The 24,750-nt window shown below is 30.9% G+C and overlaps 2 protein-coding genes and 1 long non-coding RNA gene across 6 annotated transcripts in view; 1 reads left to right on the plus strand and 2 right to left on the minus strand.

Moving 5' to 3' along the window:
* The first annotated feature begins 1,645 nt into the window (after positions 1–1,645).
* Positions 1,646–24,078, plus strand: LOC109599334 (ceramide kinase). 2 transcript variants are annotated; one of them, XM_049961488.1, is made up of 7 exons: positions 1,905–2,039; positions 20,061–20,116; positions 21,507–21,728; positions 21,854–22,192; positions 22,787–23,017; positions 23,133–23,589; positions 23,647–24,078. In XM_049961488.1, the coding sequence occupies exons 2-7, from the start codon at positions 20,065–20,067 to the stop codon at positions 23,726–23,728; spliced, it is 1,383 nt and encodes a 460-aa protein (XP_049817445.1). In that variant the 5' UTR covers positions 1,905–2,039; positions 20,061–20,064; the 3' UTR covers positions 23,729–24,078. The 2 variants fall into 2 exon arrangements, with proteins under 2 accessions (XP_019870915.2, XP_049817445.1); XM_020015356.2 differs by lacking the exon at positions 20,061–20,116 and having other exon boundaries at positions 1,646–2,039.
* LOC126264285 (uncharacterized) lies at positions 9,555–12,194 on the minus strand. Its single transcript, XR_007547044.1, has 2 exons — positions 10,383–12,194; positions 9,555–9,826 (listed from the first exon to the last, which is right to left on the minus strand). It is a non-coding gene; the product is annotated as an uncharacterized LOC126264285 (long non-coding RNA).
* LOC109599244 (putative uncharacterized protein DDB_G0282133) overlaps positions 24,070–24,750 on the minus strand; it is a 36,015-nt gene continuing 35,334 nt past the window's right edge. For all 3 annotated transcript variants that reach the window (XM_020015238.2, XM_049961485.1, XM_049961486.1), the window contains exon 11: positions 24,070–24,708. In XM_020015238.2, coding sequence (XP_019870797.2) covers positions 24,521–24,708 — 188 coding nt within the window. In that variant the 3' untranslated portion in view covers positions 24,070–24,520. The remainder of the gene's footprint in view (positions 24,709–24,750) is intronic.

The raw sequence follows: 24,750 nt of genomic DNA on the forward strand, positions 1-24,750 counted from the left end.
TTCACAAGATGAAAAGCCTTTTTTGTACATCAGCAATAAACAAGTGGGGATGAATTTTTTGGGCGAGATTGAAATTATGTTTCATGAGCAAAATTCTGCTCTTGTGGGCTTAAACCATCCGCCATTGACCACCTCAAATCGAAAGTAAGATATACAGTGTGTTTCAGGGCTTTATGGTAGTGCTGAAACTAATAGTAAACTTAACATTGTTCGAAAAATTCAATTAACACGAACTCTGTGATTGGTAGTCATAAATTTTCCTAGCCAATTTGTTTAAAATATTTTAGATATTATTTGTGAATAATTATGAACAATTATTCATTTCCTGCGGCTATAAAATTAACAATTTAACTTTTCACATGTTTTTTTAATGCAATCTCTTTAATTTTGTTGTCATAACTATTCTCCATTCAAAATTGTTACAAAACTGAGGACAGATTTTAAAAGATCAATTCAAATTATATAAATTTAATAAACCGTATTTAAAATCAGCAAAGGTTTTATATAAATTTTTCTGACGAACTAATCTCTAATATTTTAAATATTAGTGGAGAGGATATTCATCTCTTCTGATTAGAAAATCAGCACTTTAATATCAAATGTCATTGGAAAGTTTTCGTATTTGTATTAGGTATATTATTTTATTAAATTGACTTGAATTGTCAATCAAATTGAGTGCAGAACTTTATTTTGTCCACCAGTTATAAGAAATTCTGTAAAAACTGAATAATTTTCACAAGATAAAAAGCCTTTTTTATACATCAGCAATAAAAAAGTGGAGATGAATTTTTTGTCGAGAATTGAAATTATGTTTCATGAGCAAAATCCTATTGTTGTGGTTTAAATCATCCGCCACTGACCGCCTCAAATCTAAAGTAAGATATACAGTGTGTTTCAGGGATTTACGGTAGTGCTGAAAATAATAGTAAACTTGTTCGAAAAATTAAATGAACACGAACTCTGTGATTGGTAGTCATAAATTTTCCTAGCCAATTTGTTTAAAATATTTTAGATATTATTTGTGAATAATTATGAACAGTTATTCATTTCCTGCGACTATAAAAGTAACAATTTAACTTTTCACATTTTTTTTTAACGTATTCTCTTAAATTTTGTTGTCATAACTCTTTTCCATTCAAAATTGTTACAAAACTGAGGACAGATTTTAAAAGATCAATTCAAATTATCTAAATTTAATAAACCGTATTTTAAATCAGTAAATGCTTTATGTACATTTTCCTGACGAACTTATCTCAAATATTTTAAATATTAGTGGAGAGGATATTAATTTCTTGTGATTAGAAAACCAGCACTTTAATCTCAAAAGTCATTGGAAAGTTTTCGTATTTGTATTAGGTATATTATTTTATTAAATTGACTTGAATTATAAATCAAATGGACGCACAACTTTACTTTATCCTACCAATTAGACGAATTTCTGTAAAAACTGAATAATTTTCCCAAGATAAAAAGCCTTTTTATACACGTACGTGTACATCAGCAATAAACAAGTCGAGATAAAATTTTTTGGCGAGAATTGAATCGATTATCGCGAGGCCAAAACTACCTGTTCCGACTCTGTAATCTCGCGGCGTGGCGCATGGAAATGGAAAGCAGGTCTGGCCAGCCTTTCGATTCGCCGCTCTGCCATACAGTAAGCGACGCTTAGCAAGCGTTCAGCGTTCTCACTTCTCAGTGTACATAGGTAGACTGACATTGACAGTTCGTTAATGTATGTTGGAGCATGGCCTTCGTAACGACAATATTTACAATGATCGAAGAGTAGTCGGCTAACGAGTTTATTAAATCTCACCGACTAAAATGTAAACTGTGTCAGTGTTTTGTATTTTAAATTAATTTTGTTTTATCAATTTGTGTTTGTGGTTATACGTTATTATTTCGTAACAAAAATCCTGCTACCGCAATGTCCAATGCTGCAAATTCAGTCCTGCTGACTACATTCAACCGAGGGAAAAAGGGATTGAGGGTAATCTTTCATAATGATAAAGTTGTATGGGATAACGAAAAACCACCGTCCGGTAAGTCCCAGTTTTTTTTATGCTGTTGAATCATAATTGCATTCGAAATTATAAGTTGTAAGTTCATTTAAATTCCACAATTACTGTTTTGAACTTTGAGAGCCGCTTAATTATTTTATAATTAATTGGAAACAACGTCAACACGAGTAAAAGTGTTTTCCTGTTTTCTCGTGCCTTTAAATATTTCTGTGGAAATCGAGTGGCCTTTTTTCAAACACGATTAACTTAATTAATTAATTAGTAGTCACATTAAAACATCGAAAAATGTTATTTGAAACTTGTGTAGGTGATAAAATTTGTTGACATTATCAATTAGCGGGACCTAGTATGTGTGTCAAAATTATCCGCATCGAAGTAAAAGTAAATAAAAGGAAAATGAACAGGTAAAACTAGTATATGTTTTTACCTCAAATACGCCATATGTCTTCACCAAAGATTGTCAAGGTCGTCATACGGTATCTTGGCCAGTTCTACGGTTGGTTCACCGTTTAGATGTTTGCCAAATTAAAATAAATTTTTTATATAAAATCAAAAATCGTATGTGTAGGCCGTACCTATGTTGCCACAGGATTACTGATTGACGTTTTGCGCAACATGCGGTCTTGCCTTGTCACTGCTTATTATTGTATGCTGTATATTTTTATAAGTTTCATAACTTAAGAAATCATTAAGGATTAAGAAAAATTTATCATTAAATTTAATTATATGCAGAAAAAGGAACGTAATTTTAGTAATTAAAATAATGATGAGTACAATCATTTGACATTTAGTAAAAAACGGTCGTAAATGTTTAAAACGATAATTGCCATTTTTATAGCAAACTTGACTTGAACTAATTTTCCATTTTATTTCCAAATAAATTTCATTTCCAGTCGCAGGAAGTAACATTAACTGATATTTTCAATGGAACACCCTGTATATATAAAATGTCATATATCTAAACTCAATAGTTTTTGAGCTGATTTTCAAATTTTTTGATAGGTCGATGGTCTATAAATACCTGTCAAATCACCAATTATTTAGTCAAGTTATAATTGCTATAAAAATTTCAAATGAATACCCTTTCTTTTCTTCATGAACTTCTAATAAATAAATTATCATATCAATCATCCTGTATATTAAAGGCAATTTCAATTTTCTTCTCTTCGAAATTGCCTTTAAACTATGTGAAACCAATAAACTAAAATATCCAACAATCTATATTTTCTTATATATTACATTATCTTTAGTTAAGATGGAGATATTTAATATAGTCCTTTATGAGAAGATATGAGAAATAGTATTTTTCATAGGTGAAAATTTATTTAAAAATCAGTAATTAAGTCACAACTTTTTGCCACTTTCTTGAATATCAAATTTGGTTTTTAAAAAGATAAACAAAATAAATTATCAGTTACACCCTCTATTCTTACCAGAAATATCGTTATATCTTAACTAAGGATAATTTAATTTATGAAGAATACTATTTTCCATATATTTTATCAAAATCAATAATGAATATCTCGAAATTTATTATAAATATTGTTATATTTTTAACAGGGATAATGTAATATATCAAAAATTATATATATTTTTTTATTTTCCGGGATTTTATTGGCAAATTCAGTTATGAAATCAAGAGTCAAATATAAATAAATAAGTTATTAGACTTTTTCGAAATCTGCCAATTGCCAGTTTTCTTATATGATTACCATTTTTATCGCAAACTTGACTTGACTACTTTTCCAATTTATTTTGAACTAAATTTCATTTCTGGTGTTGCAGGAAGTAACATTAACTTACATTTTCAATAGAACACTCTGTATATTTTTGGATTTTGAATTCTACATTTAATTGCAAATAAAATGGCTATACCATGTCATATATCTAAACTCAATAGTTTTTGAATTATTGTTTTCCAAAATTTTTGACAGGTTTATGATCAAGTCAAGTTATAGTTGCTATAAAAATTTCAAATCAATACCTTTTTCGGTTGTCCATAAATTTCTAATGGATAAATTAGACAAATCGCCCTGTATATTAAAGGCAACTTCAATTTTCTTCTTTTCGAAATTGTCTTTAAACTATGTGAAATCAATAAATTAAATTTTCCAATAATCTCTAATTTCTTATATATTAGATTATCTCTAGTTAAGATTAAGGTAAATTTCGAGATATTTAATATAGTCCTTTATTACAATAGAAGATATGAGTAATAGTATTTTTCATAGGTGACTGTAATAAAGCTGTAAAAAAAATTTATTTGATAGAGTATTTTCAATATATTGTAACCTCTGAACAATTATTTAAAGATCAGTAATTAAGTCACAATTTTTTCCCACTTTTTTGAATATCAAATTTGATTTTTAAAAAGATAAACAAATTAAATTATCAGTTACATCCTCTATTCTTACCAGAAATATCGTTAATATTAACCAAGGATAATTTAACTTATGAGAATACTATTTTCCATTTATTTTATCAAATTCAATAATGAATATCTCGAAACTTATTGTAAATGTTGTTATAACTTAACAAGGGATAATATAATATATCAAAATCATATATTTTTATCATTTCCAACTTTTTAATAGCAATTTAGTTATGGAATCAAGGGTCAAATATAAATAAATAAGTTATTAGTTTTTTTTTGAAATCTGTCTTTCCTTTATTTGATCTGAAACTACCAAAATCAACCAATTTTTATATTATTTAAGATTTAAATATATGTATATGAATATCAAAATCTGGTTAAAGATTAGGTCAAAATCAAAATCAAAAAGTAAATTTAAAAGCACTACAGACTTACTACAGTCCTGAGTAATACTTTTTACAATTTAGACATATGTATGTATGTGGGTTGTAATATTGACCTTAACATACATATAAATAACACTGGTTTACAAATTTGAATTTGAGAAATATGGAAATTTTTCAATGATTTTAAAATAACTTCGCCCCGCCATTTTTTTCTTATTCAGATCATTTATCTATTAACGGTATTTTTTGTTTTTATTTTCGATCTGTGATTTTACTTAAACTAGACTCCAGTATGGAGAACAAACCCAACAAATTATATTTTATTATTACGGACATTAAATTACTCGTCCAACGGTATTCAATTCAATTAAATGAACCATTTGATCTTTCCAGGAGTTTTACCAGCATTTTTTAAATTGAACCATGCCTTGTATATAACAGCATTTGGATTTTCTTGGAAGGAAACCAAATGATTAAAGGGGAAATACCTCTTAATTGTCATACTTTAATCTAGAAAATTTTGATATGAATGCAAAATATTGGAATAACTTGTGGTTGGAAAAAATTACACATATAACGGTAACATTTCATCAGCCATTTTTCATTCGATCAAAACGAATCGAATACCATTGAACGTGTAATTTAATAATCTTCATAACGAAATATAATTTATCACAATCGGACTTGCCTTTCACTCCGGATGGTAGTTTAAGTAAAATCGTAAATCAGAAAACACATATTGCCATCTGGGTGAAAGATGAAAATTAAAAAGAAATGAATATGATTTTCGTGTTCAGCGAACACAAATTACTTTAAAATAATATCAGAGAAAGTTTATGTATTTTCCCAGTAAACTGGAGTATTAACATTTATATTTATTTAATTTTCGTAGTAGTTAACGTACTGATGTCACATCAAAAATAAGCAATTCAAGGTCTATCAAATGCATGCATATGCAGTACATATACGTGTAGTAAGTACTTTTTCTGTTTTATCTAAACACAATTATTCGAATAATTATATAGAATTTTAACTATATATGCATATAAATAGTTTTTGTTTTGTGTACTTAATGAAGCATTAATACCAAGGAACAGTTGATAGCAATTATATACACAGGGTGTCCTCGAAAGTTCTATATAGGGTGTTCTACCACTAATTCTGTACAGACCTTTCAGGGACACCCTGTATATTCTCCTGAATTCGTGGATCTATTAGATACGCCCCTGGAAGTTATAATTTTTTGAAATATGGTTTTAAAAGAATAATTACGCTGCTTTTATATTAAAATCGATAGGGAAAAACGCACGACATGTGACGAATGAAACTGAATGTGACCTTGACTTATAACGTTATCTGCTATCCTGTGATGTGGGCCTGTTTTGGAAATTACGACGTACCTGTAAAAACCCGTTTGTTAAATGTCAGATGAATGGAGCATGTCTTCAGTTTCAGCTACATGTGTTCTTTTTAGGGTTGGCATCACTTTACAGAAGAAAAGTATTGATGTTGCTGAAAATGGCCACCTTAAGATTCGCTGGCTGACGGAGAGACAAGTTGAGATAGGCGAGCTGACTGTGGTGTCATTATATTTTGTCATTAAAGATTCATAAGAAACAAAAGTTTAGAATGGACGAACTGTTGCAGCCTGCGATCATCATGAAAAAGTCTAAGTGGGCCACAGCTCCAAAGATTTGGCTTAGTATGATTAAGAGTGGCAGTAAAACATGCAGACAAATGCAGAAGGCGAAGTACAAATTGACAAGAACAGAAGATTCACATAAGTGGAATAAGATGCCTCAACTTGTAGTAAATGACATCATCAGACAGTGTGATGACATGTATTGATTTAACCATTACTTGTACTATTACAAAAATTATACTGAAACTGAATAAATACAATATTTATGTTACTTCTCTATCTTTTATTACCACCACGCATTACTAATCCGATAAAACGTATCAATGCTCTTGTTTTGCACGACTGACGTCACACATTAGACCAGCCTGTACCGCCAATACCAAAGGAAATAACTATAAATAAAAATAATAATATACATTAAAGTCTTCATCTGTGACGGAAGAAATTCTTAAGAATTAAACAGAGATACCCGTGTAAAGTTTAAATAAGGTCATTCTTTAGTATTGATCTTAATCGTTCATGTCTTGAAACAGTTAAGGAAATTGGAGAGTTTTGTTGAAAATATTAGAATATTTTGCATTGTACACAATGCACGAAGCACAATTGTTGATTTTACTCGAGAAACTATAAAATCCGTTCGCTAATGTAAATTTCAAAACCATTGTTTCTAAGTTCGATTCATTCACACGTGAAGAAATGTTAAAAACATGCGAGATAACCGTGTTTGTACATTTTTTTACTACCGCATTGCTCAACTGACTTGGATGTTTCTCCTGTGTATGGGTATTGTGTAGACTTTTTGTGTATATAGGGTGATTTATGGAGAACGGAACAAGATCAAAATTTCATTTCCGGTTTCGCCGGAAGTGACATCAACATTGTAATTTTCAATGGAACACCCTGTATAGTTTTGGATCTTTAAATTCTATGTATATGAAATTACAAATAACAAATTGAGGGTCCAATTAAAATGTGTGTAAAGTCACCAATTTTGGAAATTGGTAACCTCAGAGAAAACTATAATGTGAAACTATATTTCAATGCTACTTTGATGAAAACAAAGGATATGCGATATAAATTACGAAAGTAAAACGGTTTTAATATTTATCTGTTATTTCATAAATATTTCACAATTAAGGAAACAGACTGTAAACCATTTAAAAATTTGGGGGTCTAATTAAAATGTCTGTAAAGCCACCAATGATCAGTCAAGTTATAATTGCTATCAAAATTTCAAATCAATATTTCAATATATTGTAACCACTGAAAATTTATTTAAAGATCAGTAATTGAGTCACAACCTTTTTCCACTTTTTTGAATACCACATTTGGTTTTTAACAAAATAAACAAAATAAATTATTAGTAACACTCTCTCTTCGTATCAGAAATATCGTTATATCTTAACTAAGGATAATTTAACTTATGAAAAATAGTACTTTCCATATATTTTATCAAATTCAATAATGAATATCTTGAAATTTATTATAAATATTGTTATATCTCAATGTAATATATCAAAAATTATATATTTTTAATATTTTCCGACATTTTAATGGCAAATTCAGTTATTGAATCAAGAGTCAAATATAAATAAATAATTAGAGTTTTTCGAAATCTGTCAAATACCAGTTTTCGTAGATGATTGCTATTTTTATAACAAACTTGACTTGAACTACTGTTCCAATTTATTTTGAACTAAATTTTATTTCCGATGTCGCAGGAAGTAACATTAATTGATATTTTCAATGGAACACCCAGTATATTTTTGGATTTTGAATTCCACATTTAATTGCAAATAAAATGGCTATACAACGTCATATATCTAAACTCAATGGTTTTTGAGTTGTATTCCGAAATTTTTGACAGGTTGATGGTCTAATTAAAATGTTTGTAAAACCACCAATGATCACGTCAAGGTATAATTGCTATAAAAATTTCAAATTAATACCTTTTTCGGTTCTCGAAAACTTCTAATGAATAAATTATATTGTATATGTATATTAATTTATATTTAAATTGTCTTTAAACTATGTGAAACCAATAAACTAAAGTTTCCAATAGTCTATAATTTCTTATATATTAGATTATCTCTAGTTAAGATTAAGGTAAATTTCGAGATATTTTATATCGTTCTTTATGAGAAGATATGAGAAATAGTATTTTTCATAGATGACTATAATAAAACTGTAAATTAATTAATTGATAGAGTATTGTCAATATATTGTAATCACTGAAAATTTATTGAAAAATCAGTAATTAAAGTTTTTTAAAACAATTACGGAAAGAGACTATAAACCATTTAAAAATTTGTGAGTTACAACTATAATTTGAATGGGGTTTAATATAGAGATGACATCTTATCTACTTCATTTCCTTTCATTTCGTAATCTAAAATTGACGTGCTTTGTAATTTTTGACTGTTCCAGACCGTATCATATAACCAAAGATTAAATATTTCCTTCTCTTCTAACAAATTATGTATTTAATCTCTGTCTGCATAAATCTGTTATTATTATTTATAGATAATTCGTAAGTATTACCTAGGTGTAATATGATGCAGCCAATCCCTTTTCTTAGCAATTATGTGCATATGGCAGATATTGATCTAATAAAGTAACTAAATTAAAATGCATTCCGTCACATAAAATAGAACACATAGATTCATGTCCAATTTTAAAAAAACACATCCGCTTATAATGATTTGTCGAAGAGTTTTTCTACAACTTATGTGACTTTAATTCTTTCAAAGTCCAGTTTTCCAACAGGATAATTCCCGACCTCATTGCGAGAGTTGTTTCGGAGTGTTTCCAACATATTGATAACTATACCATGTTTTTTCTAAAATTTATGACAGGTTGATGGTCTAATTAAAATGTCTGTAAAGCCACCAATGATCAAGTCAAGTTATAAGTGCTATAAAAATTTTAAGTCAATACCTTTTTCGGTTGTCCATAAATGAATAAATTAGACGAACCAGCCTGTATACTAAAGGCAATTTCAATTTTCTTCTCTTCGATATTGCCTTTAAACTATGTGAAATCAATAAATTAAATTTTCCAAGAATCTATAATTTCTTATATATGATAGATTAGCGACTGTTAATCTGTCTTTTTAGTTTGATTAAAACACTAAATTCACAATAATACGCTTTATTACAACAAACGTACTTTAACCCTCGACATCTAAAGCTTGACTGCCTGGTTCTTTCTTAAGAACTGCCCCGATTATTAAATGTAAACAAATACTTCAGATTTGCTTATGAAACAAAACTAGTCTAAATAGATGTGAGCACGTCGCATCGGTCCATCGGTGAAGGTGATGACGTAAGCTAACACGGCCTTCCTGACATGTGGGGCGTCCTCGCACCTTCCGCAGTTTTGCAAAGATTCACCTGACACCGGTAATCTGTAAACATTATAACAGCAGTACAAGCTCAAAATATATTCGAAGAACTAAGTCTAAACCTTATTTCATTTAACAAAATAGACTGTTATGTGGCACAGTTAACAACCACCAGAAGCTCAGAGGCGGCTCAACCATCAACAGGTCTGTTACACCCATGACTCTCAAGTGCTATCAAAAGATACCATATTCTAGCCAGGAGCTCAGAGGCGGTTCAACCACTACCAGGTCTATTACCCGCTTGTCTCACAGACACAGAACACAACAATCTAAGCCTGCAGAGCAGGGACCTTAAAAATAGCCTGCCAAGCAGGGACCTTTAAACATAGCCTGCAAAGTAGGGACCTTAAACATAGCCTGCAAAGTAGGGACCTCAAACATAGCCTGCGACGCAGGGACCTTAAAAATAGCCTGCCGAGCAGGGACCTTAATCATAGCCTACTAAGCAGGGACCTTCACATATAGCCTGATACACAGGGACCTTAAACAGCCTACTAAGCAGGGACCTTTACACACATTCACACATCAATCTTATTAAATAAATCTATATCCATCATACCTTATAGAATTTCTGTATCTGGCCAGGTTCGTAACTGTTCATGCGCTGCTATTGTAGTTCTACCTCGGCTGCCAATCCTTCGGAGTGCGTACCTCTCATTAGGTAAACAATGCGTTACCTCAAAGGGTCCGTGATACTTTGGTTTCAATTTTCCTCCATTCGACAGCTGACTATTTTCAATAACAACTTTATCACCAACAGCGTATGGTATTGCCGGCACTCTTTTCTTATTAAAGTTTGTAATTGTTCTACTGGTTACTTCGCACACGCGACTGTGAGCTTGTTGTCTAAGTATTTCAGCGTCCACATCACTTGTCTGTATTGGCACACCATTTAACAGTTCGTTAGTTGCTCTCAGACGTCGATTTTCACCAAACATTAATATCCACGGCGCGAATCCTGTCGATTTGTTCACAGTTACATTAAAATCGTCCTCAATATCAGGTAGCACTTTTGTCCATTTATTTTCGTCTTTTTCATTCAACACAGCACGCATCGCATTAAACAAACTTCTCATAACGCGTTCCACTTGTCCATTACCTCTAGGAACTCCTGTTGCAATTAGGTGTAGCTCAACAGAGTTATCATTGAGAAATTCTCGAAATTTACTCGCTACAAATGCTGTTCCCCGATCAGCTATTATTCGTTTTGGTCGACCCAATTCCATAAATAATGCATCTAATGCCTTTATAGTACATTCGGCATTTTTTTGTCTAATAGGACAAAATCGCACAAATTTAGTAAAAGCGTCTATAACCACTAAAATTTGAGTGCATTTATTAGATTTGACCAAAGGTCCGGCATGGTCAATATGCCACGTATCCATTTTACTTCGTTTTCTGTTGACACAATCCACTCCGTTTTCCAGTAAAAGATTTACCCAACACACACGATCTACAATTTGCAACATATTTGCGTACTGTTTTACCCATGCGTGGCCATATTAAGTCCTCACGTAATTTCATTAACATTTTATCAGCACCAATATGAGACGAGTTATCATGATACAGTTTCATTATCTCTAGTCGAGCTGCTACAGGTACAAAACAACGTTCGCGACCATCATTTGAACATTGTAAAAACACTAAATTGTCTTTCACTATATATCCCGTCTCATGATGCGTTTTGTTTATTATTGTCTGACAAAACACATCCTCTGATTGATATTCACAAATTGTCTTTGGTTTGTTAGCAATAATTCGTGCTGCTAAAATTCGTTTTGTCGGAGATGCTGTATTTCGACTTAAATAGTCGACATGTGCCATTTTATGTCCTGGTCTATATTCTATATCAAAATTAAAGTCCTGCAATTTTATCCACCATCTTGCAACGCGGGGGTGTAGTTCCTTTTTGAGTGCTGTAGCCCTTACTGAATTACAGTCTGTATAGATTGTAAACTTTATACCATACAGATATGTGCGAAAATACTGAGTGGCTTCCACTATCGCTAGAGTTTCCAAATCATAAGAATGATATCGCGATTCACAATCAGTTGTACGCCTAGAGTAATACGCCACTGGATGAAGCACATTATTTAAGTCTTTTTGCATAAGTATGGCACCCAATCCAAGCGAACTCGCGTCTGTGTGTAGTTCGGTAGTCAGTTCCGGATCAAAAATGTTCAAAATCGGATAAGAAGTCAATCGTTTCACTAAATCCAATCGCACATTTTCACATTCACTTGTCCACTCAAAAGTTTTTCCCTTACGTAACAGTGCAGATATCGGTGCTGTCAAAGTTGCAAAGTTTTTCACGAAACGTCTAAAGTATCCAGCCAGTCCTAATAATTGACGAACACCTTTTACATCTTTAGGAGCTGATGTTTGAGCGAGCGCGTCAACTTTTCGCGAACTAGGTTTTACCGTACCGTTTTCGATCACAACACCCAAATATTCCACAGATGTTTGGAAAAAGTTACATTTTTTTATGTTTAAAACAAATCCGGCCTTCGAAAGGGCGTCAATGACCTTTCTTAAGTTCTTAAGACCTTCTTGAATGGTTCGAGAGGGGCACAACACATCATCAACGTAAACAAACGCAATATCGTCTTTAAGTGGTCCAAGGGCTTTATCGATGGCACTTTGATAACACGATGGGGAGTTTATAAAACCAAACGGCATTCGATTGTACTCGTAAAGTCCATCTGGTGTCACAAAAGCAGTTATATGTTTTGAATTCTCTTCTATTTCAACTTGGTGAAATCCCGATTTCATATCAAGAGTACAAAAATATACAGCTTTGGCAAGGGCGTCAATCTGATCTTGTATCCGTGGTAGAGGATAATTATTACGTAATACTTTTTTATTTACGTCACGATAATCTACACATAATCTTGTGTCTCCGTTTTTCTTTTTGACAAGGACTATTGGGCTTGCATAAGGAGATTCACTTTGTCGTATTATTCCACTCTCAATTTGTTCTTTTATTATTTGTTTCACTTGTAATCTTTCGCCATATGACAAATGACGGGGTTTATAGGCCACTGGCTGTAGATCACGTAATGTTATTCTTAACTTGTTTGTTGTTACTGCGGCCGGTGTTTGACTTATTCCATTTTGGATTATTGTTTTTATTTCCTTAATAACCCACTCGTCCAGTCCTGACAAATTTAAGTCATTTTCTTCAAACGCGTATATAGCACAAATTCGTTGCCTATCACTATTATCATATACAATGTCTACACTGTTTGCATTAAATTCAATTTTAATACCTGGTCGTTTTAAAACATCAAGTCCAATTAAAGCGTCAACATCACATCCCGGAATTGATCCATCTGGCACAATTAGAAAATCAATTTCTAATGTCATGGTTGGTGTACACATCACAACACTACTGCGACCCAGAGGCTTCATAACACAATTTCCTACACCAGACAGTATTTGGCAATCCGGTTGAATTTGCAAGTCTAAGGCTTTCGCTATTTTTTCGTGAAGTATTGAGATATCTGCACCTGTGTCTACTAAGTATGATATTGAACTGATCATGGAATTGTTAGTGACCCTAGCTGATGGAAATGAACGGATAAAACGAGTGTTTTTTGCCAGGAGCACTCGTTTTGATGCCTCATGTCATTGTTTTTTACTATAGCATGTATCTTCTGAATGGCCATTCATTCTACAGATGTTACAAAACTTATTTGCTGAGGTGTTGTTGCCAGACGAAAAATTTCTTTGATGTACTCCAGAAGGACCCGGCTGTACCTTTTCCGACATATTCTGTACTTTTTCCGCATTTTTGCAATCCACTGCTTTATGTCCATAGCGTTGACATCTTCTGCAGTTTCCTTGAAACGAACGCTGATCACGAAAGCTATACGGTCGTTTTCGTGACAATTCACGCTCTCGCACACCAGCGTTCAATTTATTCGCATCACAGGTAGCCAACAGTTTTAATAGTTCAGAATCACATGTAGGAGCTAGCAAGGAGATTCGATTTTTCACTTCTGTGTTTTGAATATCGTATTCAACAAGACTTAACACAACATTCCATGGAAAGTCTGAATAAAATCTTCTAATTGCTGTTAATTTGGCGTTACCGTATTCTACTAGTGAATCAAAACTTGAACTCTTAATTGCTAAACAATTTCTGATACGAGTAGCAGGAGTACCTAACTCAGGAAACGCAATTTCAAAATCTCGTCGAAAAGAAGCCCAATCTCTAATAATAGGTTTCCAATGTTGATAAAAGCGTGCTGCACGTCCTCGTAAAGCATGACCAGCTTTTAAAACAATAAGAGTATCGGATATTTCCAGCTCCTGTTGGATCCTAGTAACATCATCCATCCACTTAACCATAGTAAACGGTGTATCATCTGGGTCAAAACTGGCAAGTCGAAACTGCGCCGCCGCGGCACTTACACCTTCTGATACTGAAGCGGAAACAGGTTGCGTCTGCGCAGTCACCCTCAATGTTGCTTGAGTAGTTTGGGCGTTGGCCATTGTCGACAAAATTTCCATGATTTGTTTTTGGAAACTGTTGTTATTTTCTTGCTGCATTTTAAATAACAACGCCATATTATTGTCTGTCTCCGATACACTTTCGGTAATGTTCACAACGTTCGGACTCACTGCGCGGTCGCGTTTTTCACTATTGTCTGCCATTGTTCGTTCACAAAGAAACACAAAAAAAAATTTATTTTTTTTTTAGGTCCTTTCTTCCGGAAATAATTCACGAGAAGATATCCCACTTCTGATGATAGATTAGCGACTGTTAATCTGTCTTTTTAGTTTGATTAAAACACTAAATTCACAATAATACGCTTTATTACAACAAACGTACTTTAACCCTCGACATCTAAAGCTTGACTGCCTGGTTCTTTCTTAAGAACTGCCCCGATTATTAAATGTAAACAAATACTTCAGATTTGCTTATGAAACAAAACTAGTCTAAATAGATGTGAGCACGTCGCATCGGTCCATCGGTGAAGGTGATGACGTAAGCTAACATATATTAGATTATATCTAGTTAAGATTAAGGTACATTTCGAAATATTTAATATAGTCCTTTATTAGAAGATATGAGAAATAGTATTTTTCATAGGTGACTATAATAAAGCTGTAAAAAAAATTATTTTCAATATATAGTAATTACTGAAAAATTATTTAAAGATCAGTAATTAACTCACAATTTTTTGCCACTTTTTTGAATAACAAATTTGATTTTTAAAAAGATCAACAAATTAAATTATCAGTTACCCTCTCTATTCTTACCAGAAATATCATTAATCTTAAATAAGTATAATTTAACTTATGAAGAATACTATTTTCCATATATTTTATCAAATTCAGTAAAGAATATCTCGAAATTTATTATAAATATTGTTATGTCTTAACCAAGGATAATGTAATATATCAAAAATTATATTTTTTTATTATTTTCCGACATTTTAATGGCAAATTCAGTTATGGGTTCAACAGTTAAATATAAATAAATAAATTATTAGACTTTTTCGAAATCTGACAAATGCGTTTTTTTAAACAATTAAGGAAACAGACTGTAAAGCATTAAAGAATTTGGGGGTTACAACTGTAGTTCGAATGTGGTTTAATATAGGGATATCACAGCCAATCCCTTTTCCTAGCAATTAAGTGTGTATAAATGGAACACATAGATCCATGTCCAATTTTAAATTAATACAATAAATTTGGTGCCTTCGTCAACAATACCTTAGACCTTATCTCCGAACTTCTAGTCTAATTAAGTTGTCATGGGATGACGTGTATCAATAAGAAATTGACCACCTTAATAGATCAATGCCAATACAAGTTAATGAGTTCCTGGACGATTTAATGTCCAGCTCATTATTAAATTACACTCGTTTAAATTTTTAATAACATTTGTCTCTATTTCCCCAAACTGTACATTAAAAATCAATGAAATCTAACAATTGGATCCATGTGATCTATTACATATGTCCTTGAGTATAATAAATGTATGATTTAATTTCTGTACAATTGGTTTTACTTCGATTGTGTGCTACAAAATATCCATGATGCCACTTATCAATTAAGATCATTATTTCAATTTTATTAAATAAAATATGAGACTTGATACGTATGTTCCGAGATGAATAAGTTAAGAGACTGAACTAAAACTATAAACTGGAATTACATTCTTTGAATGAAGAAGTGTTTACTATGTTGTTATCAATATAATAATGTCTATTATTGATAATTAATTGTATTTACCTGCATATATAAAATTATTCGACATTAAGTATTAATTAAAATGATTACTAATCTGATATCATTTTATATGGGTGTAAAGTGTATTACGTATATTATGTAAGAATAATGATAATTTGTGATGACATTGGCAAAATGTAAAGTACAGTAGAAGTATTAGTAACATTAGTTTTATATTTAAATACAAAACAGAAAAAAAATGTTTTGGCAATACCATGTCTTGTTATATGGTAATTACATTTATATATTAACCGAACCAAATGAATGGTAACATTGTATTAACACACGCAATTCTTGTAATAAATAACAAATATTGGTTGTTTAATAGGCTAATATTGATAGCAAACTAATAAAAATAAATTGACTAAGGACGACTTTTGTTCGATTATTTTAGGAAAAATATTCTCTTTGCGTCAAAAGTTTTACGTAACATTATATTTCATATTTTAATATCATTTCTAAGAAGATGTCGATGTCACATTCCTTTTTCTGTCGTCATTTAAAATCCTCGGAAAGTTTGTAAAATATTGGTATGACATGTACACCAAGGCTCATATATAGAGCAACTTTAGAAATTGTCATTTATCTTGATAAAAGTGTACACTTAAATATCCATATGATTATGCAGTATGTTTGATAAAAACAATATAGCAATATAAGTGGGTTTAGTTGGGTATTATTAATATTTGAAAAATATTCAAGGGTCAAAAGTAGAGCAAATATGTAGTAGCATATCCATTATTTTTAATAACTTCTAACTTCTTTTAGTAGCTTTTCAGTATAAACTTTCGAAATGTCTTTCGAGTGATTTTGAACTTCTTCGTAGAGTTCATTCAAATTTCTTTGCATGAATTTTCCTGATCAATTTCATCCCAAAGATTTTCAACTGGATTGAGGTCTGGGCATTGTGCTCGCCAAGACATTACACGTACTCCTTGAAAAACGAACCATTCTTTAACTAACTTAGACTTGTGTTTCGGATCGTTGTCGTGCTGGAAGGTTCATCTTAATCTCATGTTATCTTCGGCTTATGATCCTACAGAATAACTAGGTAAATAAAACGATCCATTATCCCGCCTAACTTAACCAGTGGGCCCATTCCGAACCCAGAAAAACATACCCAAACCATGACGCCTCCTCCACCATGCTTGGGATTATATTTTTTATTAATTGATCTTCTCACATATGAAATACTATCAGATTTGAATAATTGGAGCCGACATTTATCAGAAAACAAAATTGTTTTCCATTGCCCATCTGTCCAGTTCACATGTTCTCTTGCAAAAAGTAGTCTCGCTGCTGTATAGTTTGCAGAAATGAAGGGCTTCTTTGCTGGTTTTCTACCATAGAGACCAGCTCCTTTTAGTCTTCGTTTTATGGTACTTACCAACACACTGAGTTCGTTTATTTTTGTTTTCCTGTCTACAGCTCTGTCAGTATTGCCTTTTCTACCACTTTTGAAAACTCCTTCCAGTGTATTCCTTTTGTTAAAATTGTAAATCTTCCTCGAAATGATTTCACCCTTTGTTGTCTAATTTGTATCGATAAATTGATACCATTAGGCATTTTTAGCTTTAAGGAACGATGTCGGACACAGAAGTAAATTATAAAATAAATTGTATTGAATATAGGGTTTGGTTGCTTAATTTATGAACCCTGCCCGAAATAAAATGTATAAAAACTATGTAAATAAAGATAAACGTATATAAATTGATGTACGAAATGTTTAGATAATTAATAATTATAAAAGTAGTTTAAATTAAAAAAAAATGTTCATTTAATTTGTTGCTCTACATAGGAACACGTGTATGTGGTTTGTTGAAAACATCATATCAGTTAAGGTGCCAAACTTTGTCGTCGACTTTTTCCTAACCATTTACAGTTTAACGGAAAAATGTTAAATATAAAAACTTATTCAAATAAATCATAAACCTAACGTTTAATAATTAAAGCAACTTGAAACCATGCAAATTTAATAAGAGTGAAGATTGACATTAATCGATGATAATGTTTAGCAGTCTTGTTCAATTGATGAAAGAGGCGGAATGTTATTATAGTTATTTTCCAAGGAAAAGGCACGGATAATAATTTTTTATGTAAATAGATTTTTTACGGATGGTATTAAAGTTTAATGTTAAATTCTTGAAACTGATAAATGTTTCATGTATTAGTTGTGAGGGAATTGATGAAAATTTCTATCATGTATTCATAAGAGTGGTGAATACATATGAGATGTGGGAGCTATCGTTTGTTTTTGACTAATCAATTTTTAAATAATGTGAAATAGCGTGTTTGACATAGTAAATATTTTATTATGCGAATTTGTTTTTGTATCTCAAGTACGAGTTCATCTTGATATTGTCACCTACATGATAAGATATGACCAACATGAGTGAAAGAATAATTTAATTAATGTTTTCATATTTTTGTTGTGATATTTAAACAATTTTTATTCATAAGTAACTAAAAATTTGATTACTTATTTAACCATTAAATAATTTATTAAGTATGTCACAGTATTATTCATATCACTAGAAATATTTTATGCAATTTATCTAGTTCCATGTAAAAAGTGACTCAGCGACTTTCATAATCTCCGAGTCTGGGTACATGCCATTGTTCACCTTGTACATAATAAAAAATAACGTATGTTACAGCGTTATCACAAACTGTGACGTTTGCTGTACACAAAGTTGAAAATATATAGATATTGATCATTTCTAAATATTTATAGATTATTACCAATGTATGTACCAAATATTTTGATCATACATTGACATTTTATTGGTTAAACAGTCTCTTAGTGTGGAAGGTCGGCAAAATAAAAATTTAAAACATATAAGTGGTCCCATTTGCTAAATTAATTTATACAAAATTAAAAGAAGCAACAGATAAATACATGGGCTTGGCATTGGTCAGGATTTTTTGTCTACATTTTCTATACACTTAATCCATATTCAATTCATGTTTCCTCGATTATGTGTTATTACACAGACCTTTCAAAATAAATATTTGTTTTATCATATTTCTAAATAGCAAGTAATCATTGGTTGCTAAATGAAGCAAATATGATGGACGCTGGAGTACTTCAAACATTTTTTTGATGTTGTCAGCTGGCAGCCATTTTGAATATTTATTTTTTTTTGTACTTAAGTTACTTTCTTTATATTTAATGTTTTTGCAAATCTATTTAATTCTTTACTAAACACACACTTGTCATTCAACTTGTTTTTTTAAAAACGTCTATTGTGTTTAAATGAAATCCAACGTAACCTAACCTAACCCAACATTTTCTATCTTTCATATTCCCTCGATTATATATAATACGAAAGACGCAATCTTTCAAAAATGTTTGTTTAATCATATTTCTATCAGTGGTTGCTAAATCAACCAAATATGGTGGACGTTGGAGTACTTCAAACATTCTTTTGATGTCACCTTGCAGCCATTTTGAATACATTATTTTTTTGTACTTAAGTTACTTTTTTATATTCAATGTTTTTGCAAATCTATTTGAATCTTTACTAAACACAAACTTGTCATTCAACTTGTTTTTTAAAAACGTCTATTGTGTTTAAATGAAATCCAACGTAACCTAACCTAACTCAACATTTTCTATCTTTCATATTCCTTCGATTATATATAATACTAAAGACGCAACCTTTCAAAAATGTTTGTTTTATCATATTTCTATGTTTGCTAAATCAACCAAATATGGTGGACGCTGGAGTACTTCAAACATTCTTTTGATCTTGTCAACTGGCAATCATTTTGAATATTTTATTTTTTGTACTTTATTAATATTTAATATTTAAATCTACTTAAATATTTACAAAACACAAACTTGTCATTCAAAAATTAATTTTTTAAAAACGTCTATTGTGTTTAAATGAAAGTTAGTTACACACTTAAAAAACTATTATTTTCTTACATTACATAATATTTACTTGGATATTATATGTCCAGTGAAACTAATTATTATTAATGATTCTAGGAAAATGAGCCTTTATAATGGGACGAAGATTGTTTCACCAATGAATGGAATGTTAGGTGAATATTAAACTATGATGTGCAATCTATATTACATCCATTAAAATTTCTAATATTTGATAGTGACCAACTTTATTAAAATCTTCTTTTCATCTTTTTAAACTACTAACTTTGGATATATAAAATAAAATGAAATATTACATATTGTTAATCATATTAATATTTAAAATTTAATTTTAAGAAGTTCACGACACTATAAGACTAAGAAACTTGTCCACTGGAAATAACGTTAAAAATTACTATGTAAATAAATATTCATGAAGTCGTTTTATCCAATTCTGAAACAGTTGAAAGAATTAATCAACCAGGCAAGGTGTAGGTTTAGGCTCATATTTTTTCTTCAATTCTAGTAATAAGTTTGATTGAAATTTTATATGAAGGGGTCGTAGCATCCATTTGAAGAATAATAAATACAAATGAGGCAAAGGTTCTCATCAATTGTTTGGAACAGTATTTAAATGTTAATTAATGAAAGTTTTTACTACTTGTTTGATTTCGTTGAACAGAAAACGATTTTCTTTGAATGCAGAATGTATATTTATTACACAGTATCGTAGACGACCCATTTTTCAACACCAGTCACATCTGTTTCGAAAATTGATAGTTGATCCAGTAACAACTATTTAGATGGTAAAATCTGATCTAAATGGTTTACAATCCTTGTGTGAAATTTCTTTGTTGTCTTAGTAATTTTTCGTACCATTTGGGATGGATAGTTTTGTGGAAGGAAGTTTGTGATAAAGGACACCTTAGTCAACAAATGAGGAACATTGTAAATATTTAGTTTCAGATAGTATTTATATGTTTTGAGCTGAAATAAGTCTAAAAGTGTTTTTGACGTTTTTATTTATTTCTTGTTCTTTTATTACTGCAACGAATTTTCTGGGAATAATTCTCTGGTCTGACATCCACTGATCATGATTCTTGAATACCATCCTCTTTCCAGAGTGACTTGTACTAATAGGATCTACAGACACATATGAACTACAAATAAATACCCATACCCATTCCATCCTTCAGAAATTTTCCTGGCTGGCTCATAAAAGATCTGAATCTTGTAACCACATAAAATGAAAATAATATATTTTATTAACTGATATGTAGTGAATGTGTTCATATAGCTATTCTTTTGAAATAAATAGTTAATTCCATTTTTAATATGAAAAATACATAGCCTAAAATTTAAATCTAGGGCCATTTTGGATTCTGCACCCAGAAATTACTCAGGACCAAGGTGTTAACTTGTGTATTAATTAAGATGGTTGAGAAATTATGCTCTTTTAAGTAACTTTATGACTTTATAAAGCTAAATTATAAAGCTTCCTATTAAAATCTATTAGAATTATTTAAAATTGTGCCTTTGCTGATTATTTTTTATTTATTTTTTCAGAGGAATACACACTACCGGTAATGAACATCATCGCTGTACACAGAAATTACTTGCCAAGCACACACCCAGCAGAAGAACAAGAAATTGATCCATACAGGTTTACTATACATTATGCAGAACGACCTAAAGACGCCAAATGGGTTTACAAAAAAATTTGTTTTAAACATACTGACGCAGCTCAAGTGACCTCTTGGGTAACATCAATTTCTACACGATTAAAATGTTAGTTAAAATTAATAAAACAAATGAGTCACACGAATTTAGTTTTGTCAAAGTAATTTATAAATAAAATAATTCGAGTGACTCATAAGTTTTGTACCATAATACATTAAATTTAATTATTTCAGCTTTTAAAACTAGACCAAAACACATTTTACTTTTTGTAAATCCATTTGGTGGCAAGAAAAATGCAATGAAAATCTATGAGAAATATGGGAAACCGTTGTTCCATAAGGCTGGAATTGAAGTAACCGTAAACGTTTCTCAAAGGAAAGACCAGATTAAAGACTTTCTCATACATCACAATCTGGATATGTATGATTCTGTAGCATGTGTTGGAGGAGATGGTACTGTATCTGAATTATTTAATGGATTGGTTCTGAGAGAGTGTAAAAAAGATGGTGTAGATGCAAACGATATTAACCAAGTCTTGCCAAAGCCAAAATTGCCTATTGGTATAATTCCTGGTATGTATTATATTTTTTCTTTCATGGTTCCCTTCCCTGAAAATTTTGAAAAAATGATAATTCTATTTATGGTAAAAGTTTATGTAACAAGTAGTTTTTCATTCATTAACAAACATTTTATTCAAGTGGATACTCAACTATCCAAAGAACTGGGTTTCCTTTAAACATCAATAAGTTTCACTAAAAATTTTAGCAATGATTCTCTTTAAAAGACAACAAGAAGTTTTTTATAAATTAACATTATTTGAATTGATCCTCTGACGTCATCTATTTATTTATCGTAAAAATTCAATAAATGGCCTTCAATTTAAATACATTACATAAAGTTAATTTGTTAACTATTAAGATACATACATTTACAACCCAAAAATTCAATGAACGATCTTCAATTTAAATAGAATTATTCTATATATAAATTTATAAATCAACTTTCGGCTCAATTAAGTTTATTGAAACATTTAAATTTTCTTCAAATATAGACTTAGAAATCGTAAAAATCATCATAAACATTTTACCACAAATTTGTTGATTAGGAGCAATTAAAACTTCATATTAAATTATGTAAAATATCTAAATATTTTGTATTTATTTTAGGTGGCAGTACTGATACTATAGCTTATTGTATTCATGGTACTACAGATCCCACAACAGCAGTACTACAAATAATATTTGGAGATACTCTTGGTTTAGATTTAGTCTCTGTACATGATGAAAATAGTTTGTTGAGATTATTTGCAAGCGTTTTTAGTTATGGTTATTTGGGTGATGTAGCATATCATAGTGATAGATTTAGGTGGATGGGTCCACGTCGTTATGATTACTCAGGTAAATCTAATTTATTATAAATATTGATTTTGGAAACGATTCCTTCATTAAAATATAATAATAATATATCCGGAAATACTGTAAAAACTAGCCAGACTTACTCACTTGATTACAGGGCTCAAAAAACTAGTTGCGAATAAAGGATATTCCGGCCAAATTGCAATATTCTCCGACAGACACAAAATCATAGAGGATCGTTGCCGCGAGAACTGCAGCAGGTGCCTGATAAGCAAGGATCAGGACATCAGCAACTGTCAATGGGAAATAATTGAGGGAAAATATTTCATGGTGAGCGCTGCGAACATCAGCTGCGCCTGTTCGCGGGCTCCAAAGGGCATAGCACCTTACAGTCACCTGGGTGATGGAATGATACATTTGGTGTTGGTCAAGCACACGTCGTTTTTCAACAACATCCGATTGCTGTTCCGATTGTCGAGTAAAAATCAAACGGTTAACGATTTACCCTTCGTCGAGACTTACTGCGGTAGAGAATTCTGTTTCAGAGCCACTGATTCGCCCGGAATATGGAACGGTGATGGGGAAATACAACAACAAACGAATATACGCGCCAAGTGAGTAGTTTATGCCTTTAAATTGGCAGTCATTATTATTATGTTAATGTTTTTCAGAGTCCGTTGCCAATTGCTCACCATTTATAGTAGAGGCAGTCCCCACCAAGATTCTATTGATGTTAAATGCTGTGCTTTTTAGCCATTTTGCCTTATATCAGTATTTGTTAATCAAAAAGTATTGCTCATTAGAAATTATATAAGGTGATATTTGTGATTGACATAATTAATTGTTAACTTAAAATCAATCATTCTATTTTTATATTTTTGTTAAAATATTAAATATTATAAGATGTTACGTAATTTTACGCGAGGCCGCATATACTTAAAATATTTGCTCTATTATAGACTGATTCTCATTCCTTTATTGTAGATATAAATAAACATATAAATGAAAGAGACTTTTTTTGAGGTTGTTAAAAAGAAAATTGTTACCCAGTCCTAGACTTAAGTTGTTTTACATATATAATAAAAATAAAACAATTATAAACATGAGTTTTCCTTTATTTCAGCAAACCGAAATAATATATAAATATATTCATATAAAAACATAGAATATGAGTCAGTGCATTATCGAATTATGGGAGTAATTTTAACAATAATAAGATATGTGTTAGGATATAGCATTTCCATAGTAACTACTAAAAATAAATTGCTATCAAATTTAATAATTACGTATATAATAAATAACAGAATATACTGATTTTCTTCAACACATTTTTACATGTGTTGTTTAAAAACCACCCCACTCCTCAAATAACATGTAATAATTTTCTAAACAGGTAATTTTTCCCATAATTTGGCACTACATATGTAATATCCAAAAAAATCAGTTACAAATCAATATACAATAATATGTAACTATTATACAAAACATAAATAACACTATGTAAACTTTTAATATAAAATATGTACATTAAATTATTTATTTACACTAAACGCAACTAAATTTAACACCATCATCGCTGGAGTAGCAATTCTGGCAGTGTAATTTTTGGTTACGGACCCTAACATCAGTGCCCATTCTTCCATCGCCCAGTTGCATGTGACAAACGCAACATTTGAAGCATTCCATGTGATAAAACAGACATAAACTTTCAATGATCATGGCTGCTCCTCGTCCTGAAACATATTTTATATATTAGTGGATAAATTCATTAAATT

This window comes from Aethina tumida, chromosome 1 (assembly GCF_024364675.1).
Source record: "Aethina tumida isolate Nest 87 chromosome 1, icAetTumi1.1, whole genome shotgun sequence".
In the NCBI taxonomy this organism is placed as follows: Eukaryota; Metazoa; Arthropoda; class Insecta; order Coleoptera; family Nitidulidae; genus Aethina; species Aethina tumida.